Source organism: Colobus angolensis, unplaced genomic scaffold, assembly GCF_000951035.1.
Source record: "Colobus angolensis palliatus isolate OR3802 unplaced genomic scaffold, Cang.pa_1.0 Scaffold80, whole genome shotgun sequence".
NCBI classification, from domain to species: Eukaryota; Metazoa; Chordata; class Mammalia; order Primates; family Cercopithecidae; genus Colobus; species Colobus angolensis.
The window spans coordinates 8,459,704-8,486,277 of NW_012121821.1; the positions used below are offsets into that span (position 1 = coordinate 8,459,704).

Sequence of the window (26,574 nt, forward strand, 5' to 3'; positions counted from 1 at the left end):
ACTGATGTTTGACAGTATATGTAGTCATTAAAAGCTTAAATGTCTTAGTACTCTTAACCTCTGCCTCCTCCTCACCACATAACACACAGATCTCATATATTTAAGTAGCAGTTTTTATATGAAAGGGTTATGTCAATGATTAAATTTCCATGATTTTCAGTGGAGAGAAAAAATTCAGTAAACACATGAGTGTTAAAATGAATGGCTGATATATGGGAATCTAGTTTCCTTTTATTTCTCATTTAGTAAGGAAGATTCCAGGGTTGGTATCTGAGCTATACATAAACTCCCTGTGGCTAAGTCAAACCCTTACATTTCCTTTACAATACATTTTCCTCCATATAACTCTACATAGAGGCATCACAGGATTAAGAAGAAGTCCTTCTATTAAAGCCATTACACATATGTACACTCACATGTTTGCATGCACAAAATTACAATATGTCAGGTCAGAAAAAGCTTATTAACGTAAAATGGAGTTGATCAATGAGTAAAAAATAGGCTGATAGAAGGAATAGGATCTAGTATTCTGGAGATCAATAATTTATTTTCTTTTGTATGTTAAAATAACTGGAAGAGTGGAATTGGAATGTTTCTATCACAAGAAATGTGTGATTTATCACAAAGAAATGACAAATGAGGCAATGGATATCTTGATTACCTTATTTGATCATTACATATTGCACACTTGTGTCAAAATATCACATGTACCTTATAAGTATGCGCAACTATTTGTTATCCATAAAAATTAAAAATTAAAAAATCCATAAAATGGTTTAAGGATTCAGCAGTGCTGATCCTTCGTAAATTATTTTTCTAATTTTGGAAAGAAACACAATCTTTGAATTCACAGTTGCTTAAAGACTGAGGTTAACTTGCCAGCGGCAGGCTTGAGAGATGAGAGAGCTAACGTCAGGGGATAGATGGTTTCTTGTACAAATAACACCCCCTTATGTATTGTTCTCCACCACCCCCGCCCAAAAAGCTACTCGACCTATGAAACGAATCACACCATGAGCACAGATAACCCCAGGCTTCAGGTCTGTAATCTGACTGTGGCCATCGGCAACCAGAAATGAGTTTCTTTCTAATCAGCCTTCCATCAGTCTCCAGTCATTCATATAAAGGAGCCCGAGGATGGGAGGATTCTCATTGTTCTTCAGCACCAGGATTCTGGACAGCGCCCCAAGCAGGCAGCTGATCGCACGCCCCTTCCTCTCAATCTCCGCCAGCGCTGCTACTGCCCCTCTAGTCCCCCCTGCTGCAGAGAAAGAATATTACACTGGGATCCATGCAGCCAGCAATGATGATGTTTTCCAGTAAATACTGGGCAAGGAGAGGGTTTTCCCTGGATTCAGCAGTGCCCGAAGAGCATCAGCTACTCGGCAACTTGACAGTGAGTACTACGTACCTGGCACTATGGAGAAGTATTTTCTAGGGTAGTGACCATCTTCTCCTCACCATATGAATCCCTCTTGTAGTGTAAGTAAGCACGCACAACTCAACTTTCTCCTTCTTTATAAACTCTCTACTCTGCTTTCCTCCTGTCTGCCTTCAGTCTTCCTCTTCTCTCCATAAGTAAAGCGAGTGTGCCAATCACTGCGTGCTAAACTTTTTTTCCGCAAAGTTTATAAGTACAGAGTTAAGAAGTTCCTAAACATTAAGAATGAGAGATTGTATGAATCAATGTCTTAAATCTACAACCAGAAAAAAAAAAAAAAAGAGTGAAGAATTTTGAAAAGTGAAAAGCCGTTTATTATTAGGAGGAGGAGTAAGGAGAACAAATTAAATAAATTTCCACGATTTTCAGAAGCTCATTGTGTCTCCTACACCCCCTTCAGTTTACAAAGCCTGGTCTTTAAACAGAACTATTATTTTCTGTTCTTAGTTACGGGTGCAGGTTATTGGAATAAAAGAAAGATTGGGTTCCTTTCAAAAGTTTTTCTGTGTTCCACATTGCTCAATCTTTTCAGTTTACTTGATGGAATAATACAAGCAATACATCACTTGCTATAGTATTTAAGGGAGTTTTATGTTTATAATATCTACAGAATAAAAAAAGCAGTATTTGCAGGATTTTAGATCCTGCTTTGAGGTAATAGTCATGGGATTTAATAAAAACCATGAAATAAAAATGTGTCCAGGTCCTAGTCATTAAAAATATTAAATGGTATTTTATTACCGTACTACCAGAGTTTATCAACCAAATCCAATTCAGTCTGTATCATAGAATAATCTGTTTTAATATCGTAGTTCCAAATATGTGCCAGAGGGCTGCATTGTACTGACATATTATTACTGACAAAAATGTCGAAAAGTAAACGTGGCAACTTCTGTAGAATTATTTAAATCAATTTGCAAAAATAAGGCTAAAATGTAAGTAGATTTTCTAACATTTAAATATAATGAATATTTGGATGAGATATTACAATGAAGAATTTTGAAGTCATAATTAACTGCTAGAAGGAAAGCAAAGAAAGCTCAGGGTAATGCTAATGTATGACCCTTTTATATAAAAAATGCTACTTATGCATGCGAGATCTGTGTGTTATGTGGTGAGGAGGAGGCAGATGTTAAGAACACTGAGACATTTGAGCTTTTAATGACTAAACATACTGTCAAATGTCAATGTCTGCATAAACTTCTTCCCTCCCTCAAGTCATACATAATAAAATCTCCATCTCTATTATATATAATCTAGTGAGTAAGGCAATACTGATGTGTGAAAATAAAGCCAGTAGAGAAATCAGAGGAAGACAATGGCAGATAACTATTCACTGGGTCCCAAAGCAAACCTACATTTCTCAGTTTCATGAGGATGTAGCAGATTGGTATGATTGTATTAAATCACCATTTGCCAGGAGTTACTTCTATGTCTGCCCAATGCTGTATTTGCATATAAAGAATATAAAACAGACCATCCTAATTTTGCATTGTCTGTCAAATGAAAGTTCCCAGCTTGTTGTTTTTGTTTTGTTTCCTCCCATTCTATTCCTAAATAAAGTTTCCAGATTTTTATTCTGCATTTCTGGCAATGTGACCTGAGTTACTGGAATCTGTCATTTTTTTCTTTAGCCAGCAGGACTAATAGACATTACTTCCTCAGGCAATATAAAATATTAAGTGACTAATGAAGTGTTAATCTTTTTCAGTTTCTCAGATTTTACTGTTTGCTCCTAATAATTAGCTTGCCAGTTTTCTTCTTTTCTTTCTTCTTTTTTCATTTTATTTGTGGCTGAATTTTAATAGTCACTTTTCAAGCATTGTCTTCTGACACACATGGCCTTAGAGTTATACACTTGTCTGTGCTAAACTTTTGCAGGCAGATTCACATTGACACTGTGGATCTAACTGAAGAAAGTAATATTACTCATTAATTTCTGGGCATGCGCTGACATATTTCAGAATGAAATAAATATTTTGTTTTTAAAATTTAATTGAAACTAAAATTATTGTCAAAAATATGTTTCATCTTATTTTTATTATGGTTAGTAATTAATATAGTTTCCATATGATTCAACGAGGCTAAGAGATCAAACTTTGTGCTGTAAAATAATTCTAGAAAGGCAGGAATTGTTCATATATGATACTTCAGGCTTTATGACAGTCAGGTTTTTGTTGCTATTAAAGCGAAGCAAATCTGATCCCCTTTTAATTTCAACCACTAGATGATGTCTTAGACCACTGGAAAATAGTCTCTCAGCATAAATTTGACCAATATTTATGATTGAAAGTGATGAGTGACATGGCAACTTCACCTTAAGTTTGTATGATTGGTGGAGCTTCCAGCTTATGAATGAAATGTGTGGGAAAAATCTAATTACACAGAATTCTGGAACCCTAACTAACATTTCGTTTTATTATGCTTCGACATTCCTGAAGCTAAATAAAGCTAACTCTGGCAAAAATGACGACAAAGGCAACAAGGGAAGCAGCAAAAGTGAAACTGCTACCGAAAGTGGCAAGACAGCAGTTGTTTTCTCCTTGAAAAATGAAGTCGGTGGATTGGTAAAAGCACTGAGGCTCTTTCAGGTGAATGTAAAATATCATTACATCATTTTAAAAGTGACTGTGTGCCTGGTTACAAACCTGTTATCTGCTCTGAAACGTTTCTGAATCAATTTCTGCATAATGTGGTGAAAGTTTCGAAGGAACCAAACTGCAAGAGGCTTTAAAAGGGAGGTTTGTCTGTCAAGCAATGAAATAAGCAGAATTGTATAAGCTGTGGCTTATTAACGCAGTTAGCTTGTTAGGAACTCTGAAGACTATTGCCAGGTTAGGAGGTCAGTACTTCAAAAATGTGAGCTTCCCACCTGAAAATGAAAACACAAGAGGAGCCAAACAGGGTATCTTAAGTAGCAAGAGCCTGCAGCTTGATTTGATTTGTTCACATTTGAACTTACACATGTCCTAGGAGCATGTTTATTAGGAAAAAAGTGAGATACATGAGTATAGGCACTTGGTATTCCCCTAAGCCTCATTGTTTATGTGTTTTAATGTATCTTTTTGTGAAGATGAGTCACTCTCCTTATATTATACATTGTGGGGCTAGCTCTTCCCTTATCTTACAGAAATGTTGTAGCATCTTCTCAGGCCCAAATCTGTAGTTTGAACCCTCAAGAAAGGTCCTGGTTAGGGGTGAGGCTGGAAGAGCCCAGAAAAGCTGTTGTGTTCTTGCCAGCATGTACCTAACGGTTTCTCTACCCTTCAGCAAGCACCCTCCCTTACAAAATGCATTTTGTTTGGGGGCAGTGGCTGTTGATGAGAGCTGTAAGATAAGGAGCCTGGCTCTGCATGATGCCTTGGGCTGCTAGTGCAGTGGAAAGATAGCTGGAATTGCAGTCAGGGGATTCAGACCTGTGTTCTCCTGGTTTGGCTAAACACTAGCTGCTTCCTAGGTTCAATTTCTTTATTTGTAAAATTGCAATAATAATTCCTACCTAACAGGATTGCTGGGACGACATAATATGAGTGAAAGTGCTTTGTAAAGTGTATAACTATGAGGCATTATTATGATGCCTCTATGATGATCATAGCAGGGGAATTAGCAGCCTGATTTGGCAAATCATTTCTTGTTCTCTTTTGACCTTGAAGAAAGGATCAGGCACCATAAACAGTGGTAATGGAAATCTGAGGAAATATTTTACAGATAATTATGTCATCCAAGGCTGTGTCCATACAGTGCCAAAGGCAGGCCAATTCAATTAGATAGCTGGGTGCAGTGGATAAATTCCTGGAGAAGGAGTTAGCAGCCCTGAGTTTTCACTCTGCCATCAGCTAGTCACTGGACCTTAGCTAAACCATTTAACCCATCTGGGCCTCAGTTCCCCGAAAAATATCTACTCTGCTTCAACCACAGGTCATTAAAAGCCCAACGTGACACAATGTATGTGAAGTCTCTTGGACCTTGAACTTAATCTTAATGTTATTATCAGCCAGTTGAGAAAATATGACATTATTGTAAAGGTTAATAAAAACAGAAATAGAACATTTAGTTTCGTAGTCACAAGACTAGTTTCTTTATATAGGAGAGGGTGCTGCTTGATTTGATACTATTCTGGCACTGGAAACTACCTATCCTGCTCTTATGCTGAAAATTCTGAGATCATCTAGGATCATATCAGGAATTGTGTGGGTAATCACAGCGTATCATCTGGAGTGAGAAAATGTCTGCTTATTTGGAGGTGGGTTGGGATGGAGAGAACAGAGCCTTCAATTAACTTAGAGGAAATGAAGAACACATCACTGGGGGAAATTCTAACCTGATTTTTAAATATTAAATCACTGCCCTTATCTCTGAGATCCATCATAGATTGATAGTTGCAGCAACACATCCTTAGTTGAAGCTAGTTTGAAGATTGCCAAAAAAGAACAATTATTAAGTGATCCCATTTAGGGGTTATTATCATTATTTTTTACCTTTTCTTCACCCTCCTCACAATTGCCTAAGTTGTTTGTTTTCCTTTTGCCTTCAGAGATCCTCTCTTGACTACTTATCTTGCTCCTATTTCTTTTTCCACCACATGGATTACAGTTTGGCTAGTGTTTCCCAAGCCTCAGTCATTTTCATGCCACTTCCCAAATTTCTGCTTGCCATTTGTACTGTTTACTTACAAAAAGATTATAAAAGGTTATTTCTAAAAGGCTATTTTAAAACTCTGTTTATTTTAAAAGAAAACTTTATATTAGGGGTTTGAGTTTTAGTTATGTTTTTCAGAAACATATAAATATGGATTATTACATGATAATGCAATAAATAATTTTTTCCCCAAATAATCACATGCCACCTATGGGATGTGTACCACTCTCTGGGAAATGATGATGTTCATTTTATAGGGCCAGTTTATATTTTAAATGCCCCTTCTGTTTTTAATGAGGCAAGACAAACTGTACACAGAAGTATGAATATATAGATTTTTTATTGACAGAAATAATGGTTGGAAACATTTCCAAGTTTTATTCAAAGAACAAAGAGATTGTCTTTTCCTCTTGCATGGGTACTTGGCACCTTGCTTAAGACGTGAACAAGAAAAGCTGATGGCATTTCTTTTATTGTCCCCTGAAGGTGATTTTGAGATAATCATGTTTCCACAGGAAAAACGTGTCCACATGGTTCATATTGAATCCAGGAAATCTCGGCGAAGAAGTTCTGAGGTTGAAATCTTTGTGGACTGTGAGTGTGGGAAAACAGAATTCAATGAGCTCATTCAGTTGCTGAAATTTCAAACCACTATTGTGACGCTGAATCCTCCAGAGAATATCTGGACAGAGGAAGAAGGCAAGGGTGGTCTTAGCTTGTTGGGTAATTTTGAAATCTGACAAATATTGCAAAGGGGAAAACACAATCTGTGAACTAATATTTTTGAACCTGCACTGTTTTCAACAGAGCTAGAGGATGTGCCCTGGTTCCCTCGGAAGATCTCTGAGTTAGACAAATGTTCTCACAGAGTTCTCATGTATGGTTCTGAGCTTGATGCCGACCACCCAGTAAGTGTCCAGTAAAATCTATTTCTCACATGCTGTCTCAGCTCCACCCACGTGACAGGCAGTGTGCCATGTTCTGTGCTGCAATACTTTATTATAGAACAATTTATTATTTATTCCCCATAACTGAGAGCAGACTTCCAAATGATAAAGCTTCCCTGTACGCGTGTTGACTGGAAGCAGGTTAGAAGGATGGTATTTTCACATAGCATTTATTTTTAAAAGGGTTGGATAGAGGAGGATACTCTAAAACTTGGAGAATATTTCTGTGGAATTAGACAGCCTGAAATATACTTGCAGATGGTGACCCTTGGAAAAACGATGAGCTGAAATTGATCACACCTCTGGGAAACTAGGGAGGACTAGGTATTATGGGGCTCAGTGAGAGAATAAAATTCTTCCTGCTATTTTCCTTGACTGGAGGTAGTTAGGAGTAGAGTAATGTAGTTGACTTCAGTCTCAATGGAAAGGCAGAGCATTTTAGAATAAAGGCTATGATGGAAGACATATCTCTTCCCACATCTACCCTGAATCTATCTACCATCATTCTTTCCTCTACTCCAATAAAAATGACCATCTTTAAAGAAATATGACACTTGGGTAAGCATTTCCCATTATTCTCCCCTTCCCCCCTTTACATCAGTTTTTATTTAACACAAGAGACCTGGAACTTCTTTATGGCCAGAGTGAAGTACAGTTAATAGTCTGGGAGAAGTAAGCAATGCACCTATTCATTACAGGCATTTTTCCCTCCCTCGGTGCCCCTTGTCTAAAAATGGGCAGATAAAAGAGTAAAACCCAAGCAGATCACTAATGCTTACAGGACGTCTCTGTGGTCTGCAGGTAATAGTTTACAGACATTCCTTGCTGTTTAAACAGAGGAAATATGGGGATTTGACAGTGTGGCTCTACTCTGCACAGTGGCTCTCTAAGTGTGACCCCAACATCAGCAGTGTCAGTATCATGTGGGAATTTGTTTTAATAAGTCCACCCTTAAGTTTGAGAACCTCTGTTTTAAAGGAAACTATGACAGCTTTAACACTAGAGAAGTTTTCAATTAAACCAATCATTTGACATAATATACCCACTCAGACCAATTCAAATATACCATTCAAAAAAATGGTCAAACAGACCTAATTCAACTGCATTATTTTCAAAAATTCTCTCAAAGAAACAATGTGTTATATTTGCTAACATAGCCTAAAATTTCAGAATATTTTCCAGTAATTCACATGTAAGGCCTCTGAACATTAGAAAAACATTAAAAATGGCTTTAATAATCACCCATTGTTATCTTCCCCCTCTCTCAACTTCCAGAAGGCATCAGAATTAGCACAGGAACCTAACTTAGCAGTTAAGCAGTACCCAGGCTGCACAGACACCAGCTGTTAACTTGCAGAATGACCTTGGCCAAGTCCCTTTACCTCTGCACCTCAAGTTCTTTATGTAAAAAGTGGAAATAAAATTGTTATTGACCTCGAAGGGGTGTCTGAAAAGCCTAGTTAATAAAACAACTGGAAAGCATTTGGCAAGAGTAAATGCTTAATTCCAGAAATAGAAATGCTGTATTAAATCATCCAGATCAATGCCTGGACGGTAAAGGATTTTTTGATAACCTCCTATTTCCAAATACTCCCCTTAGTCTAGTTTGAAAATTACTCAACCTGGAGAAAGGAGTTCAGCCATTTTAATGGAACAACCATAGGAACCACTGACCTTGCTGAGAAAAAATTTATTTCAATACCCAGCATAAATTTTCCTGTGCTTAATTTTATTCCATTACTCCTAATTATACCCACCTTATGATACCTTCTCTTATTTTCTGTGCAGCCACTAGAAATAATTGCAAGTACTTAGCAATCCCCTCTCTTGTCATTTTTTAAACCACATATATTTCTTTTATAAGCACACCAAATGTTCATTATACAGAATGTAATATTGGCAAATTGGTGTTTTCATAAGTTGTTTGATGAGGATGGAAAAATTGTCTAAGCACTTTTTATGCCTGGGAATAATCCCAGTCCTGAGACAAACACAGGGACCCTTGTGATAGGGTACTTCAGAAGAGGCTTGGAATATAAGAGTAAGGTTGCTGAGGTTCCCTAGAAAGGGTTAAATATCTAGGTCAGTGTCTTTCAAACTTCAAGGGGCAAACAAATCACCTTTGAGATCATTTATTATTATTATTATACTTTAAGTTCTAGGGTACATGTGCACAACATGCAGGTTTGTTACATATGTATACCTGTGCCATGTTGGTGTGCTGCACCCATCAACTTGTCAGCACCCATCAACTTGTCATTTACATCAGGTATAACTCCCAATACCATCCCTCTCCCCTCCCCGCTCCCCATAATAGACCCTGGTGTGTGATGTTCCCCTTCCTGAGTCCAAGTGATCTCATTGTTCAATTCCCACCTATGAGTGAGAACATGCGGTGTTTGGTTTTCTGTTCTTGCGATAGTTTGCTGAGAATGATGGTTTCCAGCTGCATCCATGTCCCTACAAAGGACACAAACTCATCCTTTTTTATGGCTGCATAGTATTCTATGGTGTATATGGGCCACATTTTCTTAATCCAGTCTGTCACAGATGGACATTTGGGTTGATTCCAAGTCTTTGCTATTGTGAATAGTGCTGTAATAAACATCCGTGTACATGTGTCTTTATAGCAGCATGATTTGTAATCCTTTGGGTATATCCCCAGTAGTGGGATGGCTGGGTCATATGGTATTTCTAGTTCTAGATCCTTGAGGAATCGCTATACTGTTTTCCACAATGGTTGAACTAGTTTACAATCCCACCAACAGTGTAAAAGTGTTCCTATTTCTGCACATCCTCTCCAGCACCTGTTGTTTCCTGCCTTTTTAATGATTGCCATTCTAACTGGTGTGAGATGGTATCTCATTGTGCTTTTGATTTGCATTTCTCTGATGGCCAGTGATGATGAGCATTTTTTCATGTGTCTGTTGGCTGTATGCATGTCTTCTTTTGAGAAATGTCTGTTCATATCCTTAGCCCACTTTTTGATGGGGTTGTTTGTTCTTTTCTTGTAAATTTGTTTGAGTTCTTTATAGGTTCTGGATATTAGCCCCTTGTCAGATGAGCAGATTGCAAAAATTTTTTCCCGAGATCATTTTTAAATCAGACAATGATTCTGTAGGGCCTGGGATTCTGTATTTCTGGTGATCTCCCATATAAGGCTTGCACCAGAGAGCCTGGAGACCACATTTTGAGGAGCCAGCATCTACACTGGGAAGGTCTTTCAAAGTGGGGTTCAATGTTCACTCATAAGATGTTTGTTAAAAGTACAATATCTTGATGCTCATCTGAAGCTTACTGAGTCAGAACTTTCAGGGATAGCCCAGGGATCTGCATTTAAAAGTATCTGCAGGAGACCCTGATGAGATCTAAAGTTTGAGAACTAATGTCTTAATTAATGTTCTAGCTCAGTGATTCTCATCCTTAGCTTTCCATTCAAATCACGTGTGGAGAATTAAAAAGTACGGATGCCAGGACCTCTGGGAATGTGGCCAGGTTTGATGTATTATTTAAAGCTCCCAGGTGATTCTAATATTCTAATACGGTTGACCTATTTGGGATAGCTACTTGAGTGTCAACAGAAATTTAGCTGAGCACTTTGGAGTTCAGGCTGGGTCTTCAATTTCCTTTGATTTAAACTGAGAGAGGGAGGGTGGGTTCTCTCTGGGTGCTAGGGTTGCCAGATTGAGCAAATAAATATCTAGGATGCCCAGTTAAATTTGAGTTTCAGATAAATAAGGAATAGTTTTGGGGTATAAGTATGTCCGATGCAATACTTGGAACATATTTATACTAAAAAGATTATTTGTTGTTTATCTGAAATTCAAATTTAACTGAGTGCCCTGTATTTTATCCAGTAACCTTATCCCTGGCTTCAGTTCAGAATGGATGGCCAAGGAATGCTGTTTCTCTGTCACTACTAGTGCAGCTAGCGTCCCTGTTTTACTTTGCCAGTACATGGTTCAATCCAGGAAGTTCTGGATCGCCCACAACATTTGCGTAATCACTGCCACACTAAGCTAATGAGGCATGATGAGTAAATCACTCTCTTGCGTCCTTGGAAAAGATGCAGGTGTTTGCAGAAGAGAGGCAGTTGAGATTCTTCAGGAGGCCCAGCAGTTTATGATGCTGTTACCATGGTGTCCAGTCTGGCAGGAACCGGGCAACAGATGCTATGCTTTTCACAGGACGCTTTTCCTTCTGTCATGGCCTGTTTTCTTTTTGAATAATAAAGGTGCTTGGAATTCTTTGGTTTTACCATCTCAAGTAGTTTTACTAGTGAGTGTTGAAACAAGTATTTTCTAGCATGACTGCATCTACCCTCTACAGCAGGAGACTCCTTTTTTAAAGGGCACAGATCTATTTGTGAACGTGGTAACTATTTATTTTATTATTATTATTATTTTTACCAAATACCCAAACTTCAAGGACAGTGGTAACTATTTTGTAAAATTTTTTATATAGACATTTTAGGACTTCACAAGCCTGTCTATAAACCCCAGTTTAAAAACTCCTAATTCACAGTAAAAGAAAGTGCTAGTTTCTTGAACAGAGGATACTTCATTTCTACATGGTGTTAAGGTGGTCTCAGGGCATCTTCCGTCTCCTCCTCTTAGTAACTCTCTTGTCATTCCTGAAAGAAAGGTTGTTGACAATGGAAGTTCTTCATTTCTGTCCAGCAGATAGCCCTGTGAAGATTTCTAGCCTCGAGGCCAGTTCTCTTCAGCCAGGCAAGCGAGGGGCAATTTGCTAATGAGTTTGAGGCTCCTCTTGGGCAGCCCATCTTGCAGAACTGTCTTAGGTTCAGCAGAGGTAGTCTAGGCCTTTGTGGGCCTCACCCTGTTCTTTCACTCTCGAATGCCATAATCCCAGTGGCTTGTCTCCTTGCCTGGCCTCCATTCTTAGTAAGCCCTTGCTTCCTGGTTATCCTTCCAGTTTGCAGGGCTATAGAGGTAGGAGTCAAATTGCAACAATTCCTTCTGAGCCTCCAACAGCTGGAAGAAACAACCCTGGAAAGAATTGATTGTCTGAAAGTGCTTCAAGGAAAGGAAAATGGAAAGTCTGTTGACAAGAGCAGAGATTTTTGAGTAAACCAGGAAGTCCTCTCTGAAGGATTTCACTTGACTGAAAAATGACAGACATAATGTTTAATTTCCCAAGTGGATGATGATGGATAAAAATCTTGAAGTTGGCTAAGACTAACTAGAATTGTAGGAAGTCGGAGTGGAATGGTGCTAGGCTGCTATCCTGTGCATGAATTCCCTGAGATCGACTTTGCATTATGTGGCCGTAGTCATAAAATACAGCAAAACCTCTTTAATTCATACTGATTTGGGAATGTGTTGATTATTCTAAATGATAGAATTTATAGTAAATGTCACATTTATTAGTTATTTATACAAAGCAATTAAAATTAGGTTAAGTTACTGAATAATCATGTTAAAGGGATCTGTTTTAAGGAATAGGATAGGATTAATTTGTGATTAAGATCAATTACGTGCAAATGATATTTGAAAACCTCAAGGTATTGTTCACAATATCAGCTCGCTCAACTAAGTCATTCTGCTTACTTAGTGGAAAGGTAAACTTTAGCCTGAATTGCCACACATCCTAAATTAGTACAGCCCCAATTTAATGAGATTTTACTGTAAGCCCAATTTGTTTCTGAGTGTGTCATCAAGATGGCCATCCTAGGATAAGATTTACATATGAATTGAACACTGAATAAACACCACAGTGATTTTCTTTTAGGTCTTCTGCAGCTAATTTTCAGCACTTTGTTAAATAACTTAATCTCTTTTGTGTTTAAGGGATTTAAGGACAATGTCTATCGACAGAGAAGAAAGTATTTTGTGGACGTGGCCATGGGTTATAAATAGTAAGTACCTGTATAACTCTTTCTTGTCACTGGCTAGTTAGGAAAAACACATGCTGTGTTAAACAAACCTGTCACCTCTTCACTTTAACTTTTGCAGAAGGCAGGCGTAAACCATTTTAAACACTCACCAACTCTGTAGGCTCTAAATGCCAACATTGATGTTTGACATCTGGGTATAATTGTAAAATAATGAGACCTGCGGGCCACATGCCAAGAGCTACATTTACACCATTGTGTTCCCAGCTCTACCAAGACAAAGACCATTTCTGTGCACTCTGCAGGTCTCAGAAACTGTGTTTTCATTTTAATTTTACTTTAGCCTTGACTTTTCAGTAACCCCCTTCAATCTCCTGCTTCCCCAATGAAAGTAGAGGATTCAGCAAGAATGGTGAAAGGGCTCATTTAAGGAGTCGTAATGGAAAAGACATGTGTTTGCTTTACATGGAGAGGAAAATTTCCTATAAAATGCAGGGGTTATGAAGGAGTTTCACACTCATTCCTAGACCAGGGTTGGGATGGAAGAGGAGGACCTCACTTTTCAGGGTGAGAACTGTGCATAGTACATGATGCTATGTGGCAGTGACAGGATGTGTTTGTGATGTTATATGTTGACTGTAGGCCACGTTTAGAAAAATGCAGTGGTGGTTAGGCCTGTGTTTGTTCTACTCACGCTAGTATATCATAGATCATCACAATGCTCTCTTTCCTCTGTCTGGTATGTGATCAGCTACAGGAAACTTGTCATCAGAACAAAATGTAAATCCATACCTCGTAAAGGAAAGATTCATCCTACCCCAATTGAGAATAGGTGTGAAACTTACTGTCCTGAGAGGAAAATTTGTCACTGGTGAAAGTTTAGGACATTATGTACATTATAAAGGGTCTCAGTATGGGCTTTATTTATAAAAAGGAATTTGACACACAGGTGCTTAAGACAGATGAGAAGATTCTTCATCCCACCTCTCACTGGGCATCCCTAGCTTCCTTTGATGCTTAGGTGCTCTTCCCTTCATCCTCCCAAGTCCCAGGCATCCTTCCTCCTTTCTCCACCACATTTAGGAAAACCATATTCTTAAAAACCAGGACTACATGGCACATGCCATTTCACATGTGCCTATTCTTATCTCCTCTGTTCTAAGCACCTTCCTTCCCCTCTCTACTGTGACTTTCCATACCTTGCAATATCAGCATGCACTTGCCCTAGCCCAAGCCCAACCTCAGGCTCCCTTCTTACCCTCAGTACCACCACCCCTCTAGCCCCATCTCCCAGTGTTTCCTGATTAAATTGCCAAGAGAGGACTCTGACCAGCTGAGTTCACGTTTTCACCTCAGGCCCTGATAATGGTTGTGAGCCTTATGATTGGCTCCCCCTGGTCCACAGGCTTCTTCTGGGGAATCAGGTCATGACCGTATAGGTGGATCCTTAGAGGGGGTATGGGCAGGGCAGTTTCTTTGTAGCATGACCTGCCAGAACATGGTAGAAGCTCAATGCCTGGCAGAGCCTTTTCTCTTAGATAAAGTAGATCGCTTTGTCACTCAGTCTGCCTCCTGAGTAGCTGGGACTACAGGTGTGTGCCACCATGCCCAACTAATTTTTTAAATTTACTTTTTGTATTTTTGACAGGGTTTTGCTGTGTTGCCCTGATTGTTCTCAAACTCCTGGGCTCAAGTGATCCTCCTGCCTTGGCCTCCCAAACTATTGGGATTATAGGTGTGAGTCACTGTGCTTGGCCAGAAAATGTATTTTATAGGTGGATGCTATATGTTTTATATATATTTGTGCGTGTACGTGTGTGTGTGTGTATAAAATGACATGATTTCAGCTGGGTGCAGTGGCTCACGCCTGTAATCCCAGTACTTTGGGAGGCTGAGGCAGGCAGATCACCTGAGGTCAGGAGTTCCACACCAGCCTGACCAGCATGGAGAAAACCTGTCTCTACTGAAAATACAAAATTAACCAGGCGTGGTGGCAATTGCATGTAATCCCGGCTACTCGGGAGGCTGAGGCAGGAGAATCGCTTGAACCTGGGAGGCGGAGATTGCAGTGAGCCAAGACTAAGGGACTAGCTCAAGTGTTACTTATTTCTTCTTGATAGAATTCAAAAGCTAAACAAAGGCAAGCTGATGTTGTGGTGATACAAGTAGAATATATGAGTCAACTAGTTTCATGGAACTTTGATAATGAGGAGTCATTTGGTTTTAAAGAAAACATATTTATATGGAGAGGACAGAAAATGAGCATATAGTCAAAATGATGGAGAGCGAGGTTCTCAAAGGGTTAACAAGATTTTGCATTTGCCACCTTTGCATAGCTAAAGAGTAAAATGAAGGCGTGATATCGGTAGGAAAAAAATAGAAATTGGAGAAATTGATGGACATTTATATAAAAGAGGGCTGGATGGAGCTGAGGCATTCCAGGATCTGGACCCAGTTTGGAGGGCTGGGGAGTGCTAAGGTTCAAGGGGCTTGACTCTTGGTAACTGAATGTTCAGGAGGCCAAGAGAGCCAGGAAATGGCCAATTCATCATTTTATAGTGAGAAACAACCCTCAAAGGACTCACAAAACCATTCTTATAGTCATGATAGCAGAGGAGGCTGGATTATAACCTTAGGCTACTTGGTGGATGCAGAGTCAAAGCAAAGGATATTTACCTAAGAGAGTTTAGAATCCAGGACATTATAGCCCTCTCCCCTGGATAGTGCTGAGCCCAGACTGACTAGACAGGATAACAGCAGGCTTAAAAACTGGGGCATTGGCCTCCGACAGTCTGGGCTTGTATGCACTCCACTGCTCCGAGCTGGGTGTGCAACCTCATTGTGCCATGGCTGCTTCATCTGGGAAGTGTGCCCAACAATAGGACCCATTTCACAGGGTTGTAGTAAGGACTAAAACAGAGAATGCATGTGCTGTACCTCACACAGAGCCCAACACACGACCAATGATTATAAATGTCACTTACATTATTAAGTTTAACACATCTCCCCCAACCTTTTCCACAGGCTGTCTTCCATTTCCAGTGGACCTACTGTTTCCTTCTTTAGTGATGTTGATACCATAGTTTAGGTGCCATTTTATCAAATAACATAGCTCAAAACATTCTTGGAAGAAACTGTTTAGTTTCTCATTGAAGGGCTGTTGCATATACAGAAGCATTTTGTGTTGACCTACATTCCTCTTTACAGAGAGATTTCATAAAAAGCAGTCATATTCCTCCCCACCCCCTTTTCCCTGCTTTTTTTTTTTTTTTCTGCACATGGGAAGCTGCCAAAATACTAATAACAGATTGCCAGTACTTCTTGCGAGTGGATGGACCAAGGAAGGTGCCTACCAAAGGTAGTTAAATCAGGAAAGCACGAACCCAGGACTTGTGGGAAGTAGAGCCAAGGATCATTCCTTAATGCCCTGTATGCCGTCATTGCTAAGGTTTCTCTGAGTATGAGTTTCAGGATGGATAAGAGAGAGACAGTCCTGTGTGTCACTTGTGGGCTCATGTGCCTGCTGTGGTGCTGGCGGGGGTGGGGCACAGACACTAACAAACTCCAAGTGGGCCTTCGCAGTTGTCTCCAGGCTGCCATGTAGCAGGTAAGGTTTCCCTTCAGTTTACAGGAAACAGGGATGCAGTTTCTAATTGAAGTAGGTCTTTTTCTAGTGCTGATGGTTTTCTGAGTACATGAAGGAGAATGATGTGAATACCATAATTACTTCAAATAACCTCATTTAAGTGTGCAACAACCTGATTTTCCAAACTGACATTTAGAATCACTTTGTCCAAGGGATAGATCATTTGAGGTTGGGGTCGTTTTGAAAAATCCGGCATATGCGGTCCTCACAAATATAGTTTGGTGATAAAATTAGGGACCATGCTGACGGGGAGAACAATTTGATTCCCTTCCCTGCTGATAATTAGTTAAGACTTTCTGGACAATGAGAAGAAGTCAAACATGTGGTCAGAAATGCAGAGAAAGATGGAGTATGGATATTTTGGGGTTGTAATAGGGGTTGACAGGGTGTAGTTTGAGGTGTCTAAAGGTAAGGAGAAGGGAAAGAAATGAAATACAGAATAATATATATTGAAACCACAGCCAAGAAGCCCTCTGGGGGATTCGTGTTGAATACTATATTTTCTGTGATATTCTTGAAAGGATAAAGCAGGGGGGAAGAATAAACACAAGCAGAGAAAAATGAAAAAATTCCACTCTATGATGAAGAAACAGCAGGCTCAAAGTCTGTATTACCATGAGCCCGAAAGAGGAGAGGGAGCGGGAAAGCACCAGCATGCTGAGAACTGTCAATAGATGCCACTCAGGCGAGCTTCTGATTGACAGTGCTGCCGAGAACATGATTGATTACCCAGAGGCCCACAGCCGCCTGCAGACATGAGTGTGGGAAGGCCTAATTGCCTCACCAATAATAGCACAGGAAACATTCATTAGTGCAAATATCATTCTTCATAGAAGATCTGAGAATGAACGCCCTGGATCGAGAGGACACTGTTTCTAAAATCATCTGTGAGAGAATGTCTAACACGCAGATCATGCCTCTCCTCCCCCGCCCAAATAAAATAAATTCTAGTATAAACAGGAAAAAAGTACTCCATGATTAGATAATGTGATGTGCATATAGACTTGCAGTTCAGAGGAAATGGAAGTGCGTGGGGGACAGATGGCATTGTGAAGGAAGAGGAAATTGTGACTGCGATGTTGTAGCTGTTAGGTTTGTCTGAAACTGTCCAGTTTTCTGTCTTTGGTGCCTTCATATTTGAACCTCAGCATTAACTTTGCTGCATTTCTGTGGACTTCACAATTACTATATTGTTGGGGGAACAATCAGTGATACATTTTTTTCAATTGACTGGAAATAAACACATTTTTCTTTTGGGGACTGTTACAATGATCATTCCTCAACGATACACATGCATATTTAATTTAATTATATTTTTCGTGGGGATGGTGGTAGTTATTTCAATCCATCTTATTCTTTTGGAAAGAGGCCCTGAGCTCTAACTTTAATTATGCCACTCTTGTTTGCTTAAATTGATTTTGAATATTATTGTGATTGTGTTTTATTATGAATGTACTTACTCCTGGTTGAAAGTAAGGTAGCACATGAACCTCATGTTCTTCTCACGGAGCTACTTCCTCTTTGATTTATTTATTTTTATCCATGGAATCTGAAATGTAAACAGGCAACTACAACTGTCAATAGGTACGGTAAACAAGAGAGTTTCAGCATGTCAGAATTTCCAACTCTAACCTAAATTAGAGCTGGAAAATTCCTTAATTTGCCAAGAAAACTCATTTGATTTCAAATTCAGGGATTCAAATCATCCCTTAACATTGCTCAGCCTCAGTTTTTCTCCTCTGTAAAGTGGAGATTAAAATATCTCTTCTGCCTCTCCTGGGAGTTTTTTTAAAGGATTAAGTGAATTAAGTGAGGCATTGCTGTACAATGTACTTTATTATCCTTATTAAAACAAGAATCAAACACTATAGACCAAAGGCATGGGGTTTATGCAGACCCCTGACAACATAAAGGTCTTGGCTGCGTTTCCTGTTTTTCTTTAGATCTGAGAGGCAGCGTGTGAAGTTGTTATGTGTCAGAAGTTGGAGCTGCACTGCCTGGGGTGAATCCCAGCTTGACCATTTACTAACTGAGTGACCTGGGCAAATTGTTTAAATCTTCTGTACCTCAGTTTCCTTATCTGCAAAATGGGGATAACTCTAGTACTACTTTATAGGATTGTTACGTGGATTACATGAGTGAATATAGTAACAAAACTTAGAACACTATACGTGCTATATAAGTATTTGATAATATTGTTATTTTCTCACTTCAAATGATCTCTTCTTTTTGTCTGTCCTCATGCTCCAAATCATGTTATTACCCTTTGGTTGCCAGCCGTCTCCACTCCCCTTGGCCAAGTCTTTTGTGCAATCCTGACTTCTGTCTGATTTTTACACTATATTAGTTATTGCTACATAAAAAATAATCCCCAAATTTAGCACCTTAAAACAACAAACATTTATTATCTCACGTAATTTCTGAGTGTCAAGAACTTTTGTGAACAGCCTGGCTGGAGGGTTCTAGATTAGGGTCTCTCATAAAGCAAACTGTTGACCAGGGAAGCAATCATCCAAAGGCTTGACTGGGGCCGGAGGACCTGCTTCCAATATGGTTACTCACAGGGCTGTTTGCAGGAGGCCTCAGTTTTTAGCAACATGGCCTCTCTACCAGGCAGTCTGAATATCTTCAAGATATTGTAGCTGGCTTCTCCCAAATCACGTGATCCAAGAGAGAGAGCAAGGCAAAATCTGTAATGCCTTTTATAACCTAGCATTGGAAGTGACACACCATCACTCTTGTTGTATCTGTTAATTTCATAGATCAACTGTGCCACATTGTGGGAAGGGATTACACATGGGCATGAATATCAGGAGTCAGGGTTCACTGAAGACGGTCTTGGAGGATGGGTAGCACATTCATTTAACTTGCTCCATTTCCCTCCCTTTCTCCCTCCCTCCCTTCTTTCCTTCATTCCCTCCTTCCTTCCTTTATTTGAAACAGGGTCTCACTCTGCACTCTGTTGCTCGAGCTGGAGTGCAGTGGTGTGATTTTAGCTCACTGCAACCTCGACCTGCTGGGCTCAGGTGATCCTCCTGCCTCAACCTCCTGAGTAGCTGGCACCACAGGTGCACACCGTGCATGCCTGGCTAATTTTTGTATCTTTTGTAGATATGGGGTTTCCCCATGTTGCCCAGGCTGGTCTCAGACTCTTGGGCTCAAGCAATCTGTCTGCCTTGGCCTCCCAAAGTGCTAGGATTGCAGGTGTGAACCACTGTGGCTGGCCCCATTTCATTTCTTTATGACATTTTTAACTGCTCTCCCACAGTGGGTGCTAATGTGCTCTCTGCACAACTAATCCCTATGAAAGAGGAGGTAGCACGATATAGCAGAAGATGTGGCAGAATGTATAGGCTTTGGAGCTAGACAGAATTAGGTTTGAATTCCCACTCTACCACTTAAAAGCTCTATGGTCATGGGCGGTGACCTAGTCTCTCTAATTCTCATGCCCTCATCTTAAAATGGGCACAACCTCTACCTTGCATGATTGGGAGGGTTAGCAATGATTACAGGACCTAGAGTGCTGACTGGCACAAGGAGATGTTAAATCTATGATAGAGATGATTATTAGTGTCATGTGGTTAATAGCTAATTGTTCCTCAATTTCATATAATCAATTGTTAGGCTCATTTCAAATGAGTAAAGGATTTTTTGTGTGTGTGTGTGTGTGAGACAGGGTCTCGCTCTGGTCACCCAGGCTGGAGCACAGTGTCATGATCATGGGTCACTGCAGCCTCCACCTCCCAGGCTCAAGTGATCCTCCCACCTCAGCCTCTTGAGTTGCTGGGACTACGGGTGTGTTCTACCATATCTGGCTAATTTTTCATATCTTGTAGAGACAATGGTCTCACTATGTTGTCCAGGCTGGTCTTGAACTCTGGCCTCAAGCAATCCTCCTGCCTCAGCCTCCCAAAGTGCTGGGATTATAGTTGTAAACCACTGCACCAGACTCTAAAGGATCTTAAGGATTAATTGAATTAAGGAATTTCAGGCTCCACGATGGGCTGGGTTAAAGGAACTTTTAAAAAACAGTTGTGTTTGTGTGAGAGGGGACCTTCCAGCTTCACATAAATCATGCATATAGTTTGCTTCTTGAATCTGAAAAATTGCCCCCTCAAAGGCCTTCCCAGGTCAATGTGTCTCAGCCAGAATAAGGTTGGAGGATAAGCTCGCAACAGGGCTATGTTGGACTCATCCCTGAATGGCTCATGGTGGTAAAAATGTTCATTATGTTGACCTCTCAGCTAACATTTTCAGATTGTATTAGGTTCCTTGTCTTAGATTCTGCACTGTGTTAAATGTGTCACTTGATTTTCTGTCATTTAACCTCACAACGAGCCCTTAAGGTAGGTGCCATCATTGTAGACACTCTGAAGATGAGGAAACTGAGCTTCGGAGACATTAAGAAACTTACTAAAGGTTACACAGCTGATTGTGCCACTTGCATAAAACATCAGGTACAGATGCTTCAAATTCCTCGGAAATAGAGCAGTAAATTGAAGAGTAGAACTGAAGCAAATATTTATAGTACTAGGGTCATTTCCCGGATGGCCAGAATAGTTTCTGAGTAAGGTCACTTTTAGAGGTTTCAAGAATGCCGCTGGTAGAATCTAAATGTCTGCTCAAAATTCCACACCCTTTTCTTTTTTGTTTTCTGAACAACAACAAAAAAAGTGGCTTCAGTGACTTCCACTTGACACGGGTGGTTTCATACACAAGCTGGAAATAACAGTGACAGAACTAAGTGACTTGCCATTTGTAAAAGTTATTCTCCTTACAGAATTCTCAGCATATTTGAAATGCACAATCCTTGTAAGTATTCAGTACACTTAGAACTTTATGGGCTCAGAACTCAAACCAGCCCTGTGACACTGCAAAGCCATGCTGTTTCTCGCAGGTTGTTGGGGACATCTGCCAGGGTCTGGCATGGCAGAAGCATGTTTCCATTCTGTGTGGTGATTTTTCCCTCTCTCCCAGGCCCCATGCTCTTCTCCTCCTACCCAAAGCCTGACCCTCGTGAGACATAGAATGAATGGAAATAAACACAGCTGGGCTGGGCTTGAAAATTAATTGCCAGGAATGTGTCACTCTGGTTTTCACTAGTTGCTAGCCTATTTATTTCTTGATTTTTTTAATTTATAAAATTGCACCCTTTGTGATTCATTTGCTCTGAGTGTAAGTACACAGCTAACCAGAGACCCTAAAACAAAACAGCTCCAAAAGAGAACTAGCATATTTGAAAAGTGCAATCACCAGCTCAGCAGGCACCTTCAATTTGGGTGAGCTTGTGAATATTCTACTCAGCTCCATCAGAGAGACAGAGAATTTTCTCCTTTTACATGCAGTGGTGGTGATGCTAACCTATTCTCATCAAAGCACAGAAGGGCATTTTCTTTTTTTACCCCTCCTCTTCCTGCTTATACCGCCAAGTACTACATGATGCCAAAACAAAACCCTTTGGGACTGAGATTCGGTAACATGCAGTGCAGTTTAAGATATTTGAGTAGATACATAAATATGGAATGGATGTGCCTTGGAATGAACATATTGGATTTCCAAGCCAGTATCTCACTTCTTAGGAGGTCTTCTTAGTTTCCTCTTTCACTAGATGACTCAGCCATAGGTCTGCAAAGAAAAAGAAAGAGATGGATGATCAGAGACCAATAAGAGTAGACTGCAGACTTGGAGTAGAGCTGTTTTGCTGCCCTGCCTCTCGCGCCCTAGTGCTCAGTACTGAGCGTACTGGGGTTTCTTCCGCTTGCAGGGAGCTGTGACAGTTAAGCTTTGTGTCTGAGCTAGGGGATTACTGATGCTGAGTTTTTCCTAAGAGGCATTTGCAATTATTGCAACTTGCAGAAAAATAACTGGGGTGGCTCTACCTCTCCACCTTTCCAGAAATTTCAGTTGACCTTAGCATTTCTCATTTCATGAGAGAAGAGGCATGATTTATGGATCCTGCTTGGTTTCAGAATGTAGCTTAAAGGAATACATTACTAACAGGAGTTGTGAGTGCCACATTACCTATTTTTAGATAGGCGAATCTTAATTGGAAACTTAACAAGTAGAAGGTAGAGGAAGAATGGAAGTGAAGGTTATGCTTTCTTAACAGGGAAAAACTTAACTGGGGGGTTGCAAGTTTTTCTTTTTAATGATGTTTTCCTCATCAATTTCATTGGCAGACAGTCACCTTGATGAATTGTAGGCTCTACTGTGATGTGAAACTAAGCTTTAATTTTTTTCCTTTCTCTGCCCTTTTGAGAAGAGGCACCTTAGAAGGCAAATATGTTTTCTCCCTGACTGAGCTAATTTTATCCCATTCCATTATCTTCCATTGATTTGCTTTCCCAGGTTTTGAATGAAACTGAGATATATGTGGCTGTTTGGGTACTTTGTGACTCCTGCATAAACACCAGTTGTTGATGCTTTAATTTCTCTGAAATGAAGCGGTAAATTGAAAAGTAGAACAAAACCAAATATTTGTAGTACTGGGGTCATTTCCCAGATGAGGAGGATAGTTTCTGAGGAAGGTCATATTAGGGACTTTTAGAGTGCTTCTCTTGTAGAATTCAAATATCTTTCTCTGCCCAAGATGCCACGTCTTTTCTTTTTTAAAAAAATCTGCTTAGCAACTTCCATTTGACATAGGTGGTATCACACACAGGTCGAAAACAAGACCAATCGAATTAAGTGACTTGGGTTTTTATAAAGTTATCCTTCTCTTTACAGAAGTCTTGGCAGATTTGAAATGCACAGTTCTTATAAGGATTTAAAAGACTTCAGGCTTTATGGGATAATCATTCATGCCAAATGTTTCTCTCCACCTGAAGCGCAGCTCAATGGCTGAAAGGAAGGGAGCCTGAGAGTTGCAAAGAAAGACAAAAGGGAAAATTGATTTGGAAAAGGTTTCTCCTTTTTGCTTTTTGGGCTTGGTGGGTTTTTTAGATGTGTGTGAATGCCTCAGTAGGATGCTGTCTGATTATAGTGTGACTCCCACAGCTGTGGAGAACGTTAACGCAGTATGGTCCTGTATCACTTACTGACAAGGACAACAGTTGCACCAAATTCTAATGTGTTTCACAGGGAAAGAGGTATGAGTATTTTTACTTTAAAATGATTTTCATGAACATGAAGGATTAGAATTACTTCTACAAGTCCTTCTTGAGAGGTGAATGGACTTACATGGAACAGTGCTGTTTTGTCATCTCCAGACCTGTTCCCAACCCTGCAGGGAAGTGATGAAATTTTATTCATTTTTATACACCTGGAGGAAGAGAACCAACCATATTGAGTACCTGTTAGGCACTAGGCACTGGCCAGGATGTTTCACAGATGACCTCTCATTTGATCCTCACGATGTGAGAAGCCTTACTTCCCTTAGTTTTGAATGAGGAAACGGAGGCCAAACCTTGATGCTGGGTCCATATTGGGTGCTCAGTACATTGTACTGATACGTATTGGTCAAGAGTGGGGTCTCTAGAGCTAGCCTTCTACATCTGAGTCCCCACTATTCTACTTACTAGCTGTTTGATCTTGGACAGATTATTACATTTGCAAGCCTCAGTTTCTTCAACAGTTAAGTGAGGAGATGAATAGTCATTTAGTGACTCTGTAAGGCAAGCATTATATGACATAATCCCTGATGAACTATTACAGTGTTGTTATTGTTACAGTGAAATGGGTGGGTGAATAAATGAATGCCATTATTAATTTGCACAGGGCCATAAGCTGTAGGATAATCACGCTTCTTCATCTATCACTGTGAAAAAGATCAGGGCCTAGTAGTTAACTGTGTTCTGTCCCTTTCAAACATCTGATTACATCTGTGGCTCTTAGAGACTCTGCCTCTGTGACTCTTCATTCTAGTGGCCCAAGACTGTTAGCTGCTATTGGCAACTGGGAATTTTAGCTCTTTTCTGTATCAAGTTCTTTGAGCTCAAGCTCCTTGTGTATGTTGAGCATGCACATATTGATGGATGTTAGATACATTGTTGTTGCTGTTGATATTTAATTTCATGATAGTTTTTGCAGATGAAAATCACTTCTCTAGCATATGAAGAGGGCTTTCTGCCAGGTGAGAAAATGGTGGGAAGCCCTATCCTGTGGTGCACAGGACAAATAAAAACAAATAATTTCTAGGAGTTAAATCTTTGTTCTCCCTGAGGCTCCCTAGGTGCAGTAGTTTATTTTCATTATGTCTCTTGTAAAGGCAGCACCAATATTAGCAATGTGAACAAAACAAACTAACGTTTTTGTTTGCTCCCATCTGAAAGTTCCTTAGGGCCCATAGACTCATTTACGAAAATTCATGTGCGCAAAACTCATTTGCAAAAGCAAATAAAATATGTGATCGCAAATGCTCTTTACCTGACTGGCCTAGGGGACTAGCTGAAAATGCGTTTATGCTTTTATATTTACTCTATGGCATGGCTTAGTAGTCATGGGGCTCCTAACCTCCTCTACAGATGAGTCCCTGTCAAGCCACGTATGTCAGCTGGCTTGAATGTGTTTTGAAATTTAGGCATAATTTAGATGGTTGATAAGTTGCTGTACTGATTTGTGAGTTTTTGTTTGTAAAAAAATATTAAATCATTGTGCCCTGTAGCCTTGAAAATGCTTTTGAAGTTCATTCATTACAATGTCCAGCCAAGGAAACATCTCTGTATTTAGTTGAGTTTGGACTTTTCTCTCCCTTTAGGTTTACGTATGCTGCTTTCTTTCCTGGTGAAAATTTTGGTTACAAGTGTGACTGAATGATGATGTCTAGACAAGGGTCAGGAAAACTGAATTGAGAAAATTAGAAAAAAGAAACCCTTGTATGTAAATTGTGCATAGGAATAATTGGAAGTTACCAGAAAGTTTGTTAAAATCCTGAATCTTTGCTTTTTGCATAGTAATTGAAATATATGAGGCAAGACAAATACATATCTGCCAGACTCTAATGCATAATTACTTTTTCCCCAACATTTAAATTTGTGTTTTGCTTTAGGCTGATTGATTGATTTTCTCACTCAACAAATATTATTTTTTTGTTTTGTTTTGTTTTGAGATAGAGTCTCTGTCATCCAGGCTGAGCTGCAGTGGCATGATCTCAGCTCACTGCAACTTCTACCTCCTGGGTTCAAGCAATTCTCCTGCCTCAGCTTCTCTAGTAACTGGAATTACAGGCACACGCCACCATGCCCAGTTAATTTTTGTATTTTTAGTAGAGACGGGGTTTCACCATGTTGGCCAGGCTGGTCTTGAACCCCTGACCTCAAGTGATCCACCTGCCTTGGCCTCCTAGAGTGTCGGGATTACAGATGTGAGCCACCGTGCCTGGCCTGAACAGCTCTGCATTCCAGGCTCCACCCTGGGTAGCAGGGATACAAAAATGAACAAAGCAACAAAAACCTCTGCCTTCAAAAAGTGTGTATCCTAATAGGGAGACACATTTAGCAGAATAATATTTTGAATATTTTACTTTTTGCTTTTTTACCTCTGGGCATTACTGATAATATTTTATCATAAATTTATTGAGTGTCCTTTATGGTCTGAATTCTGAAGTCTAATTTTATCAAATGCAGGACTCCCAGACTTTTCTTATGAATTCTTGGAAGTCAGTAAATAAAAATTACATTTGCTTTCTGGTTAAAACTTAATTAGAATTCATCATTAACTCCATTTAGTGTGCGTGTGTATATATAAAATATATATGATTATTATATAGAGTTCAGTATATATATTATTATATAGAGTTCAGTTCACCCAGTTATATTTATTGTATTTAAGGAAACTCCACTCTGGATTAGTTTCTTGGCCAAATTATTATGCAATTTCTTTCTATAAAAATAGAACTGCTACTAAAATTTCAGTATGAGTTCACACTTATAGAACACTTGATGAGCAAAATCTATTTTCCTAAACTTTTTTATACTGCAAACTTAAGCCATTTAGAAATAAATCTGCTCTTTCTTTCTTTTTTTTATGATACCAAGTTTTACTCTGTCACCTAGGCTGGAGTGCAGTGGCATGATATCGGGTCACTGCAACCTCCACCTCCTAGGTTCAA

At 39.6% G+C, this 26,574-nt stretch overlaps 1 protein-coding gene across 1 annotated transcript in view; it reads left to right on the forward strand.

Annotated features, from left to right (window-relative positions):
• The first annotated feature begins 1,150 nt into the window (after positions 1-1,150).
• Positions 1,151-26,574, forward strand: part of TPH2 (tryptophan hydroxylase 2) — a 95,800-nt gene continuing 70,376 nt past the window's right edge. Inside the window, exons 1-5 of the mRNA XM_011929346.1 lie at positions 1,151-1,396; positions 3,883-4,032; positions 6,595-6,778; positions 6,887-6,987; positions 12,837-12,904. Of these exons, the coding sequence (XP_011784736.1) occupies positions 1,292-1,396; positions 3,883-4,032; positions 6,595-6,778; positions 6,887-6,987; positions 12,837-12,904 (608 nt within the window). The 5' untranslated portion in view covers positions 1,151-1,291. The remainder of the gene's footprint in view (positions 1,397-3,882; positions 4,033-6,594; positions 6,779-6,886; positions 6,988-12,836; positions 12,905-26,574) is intronic.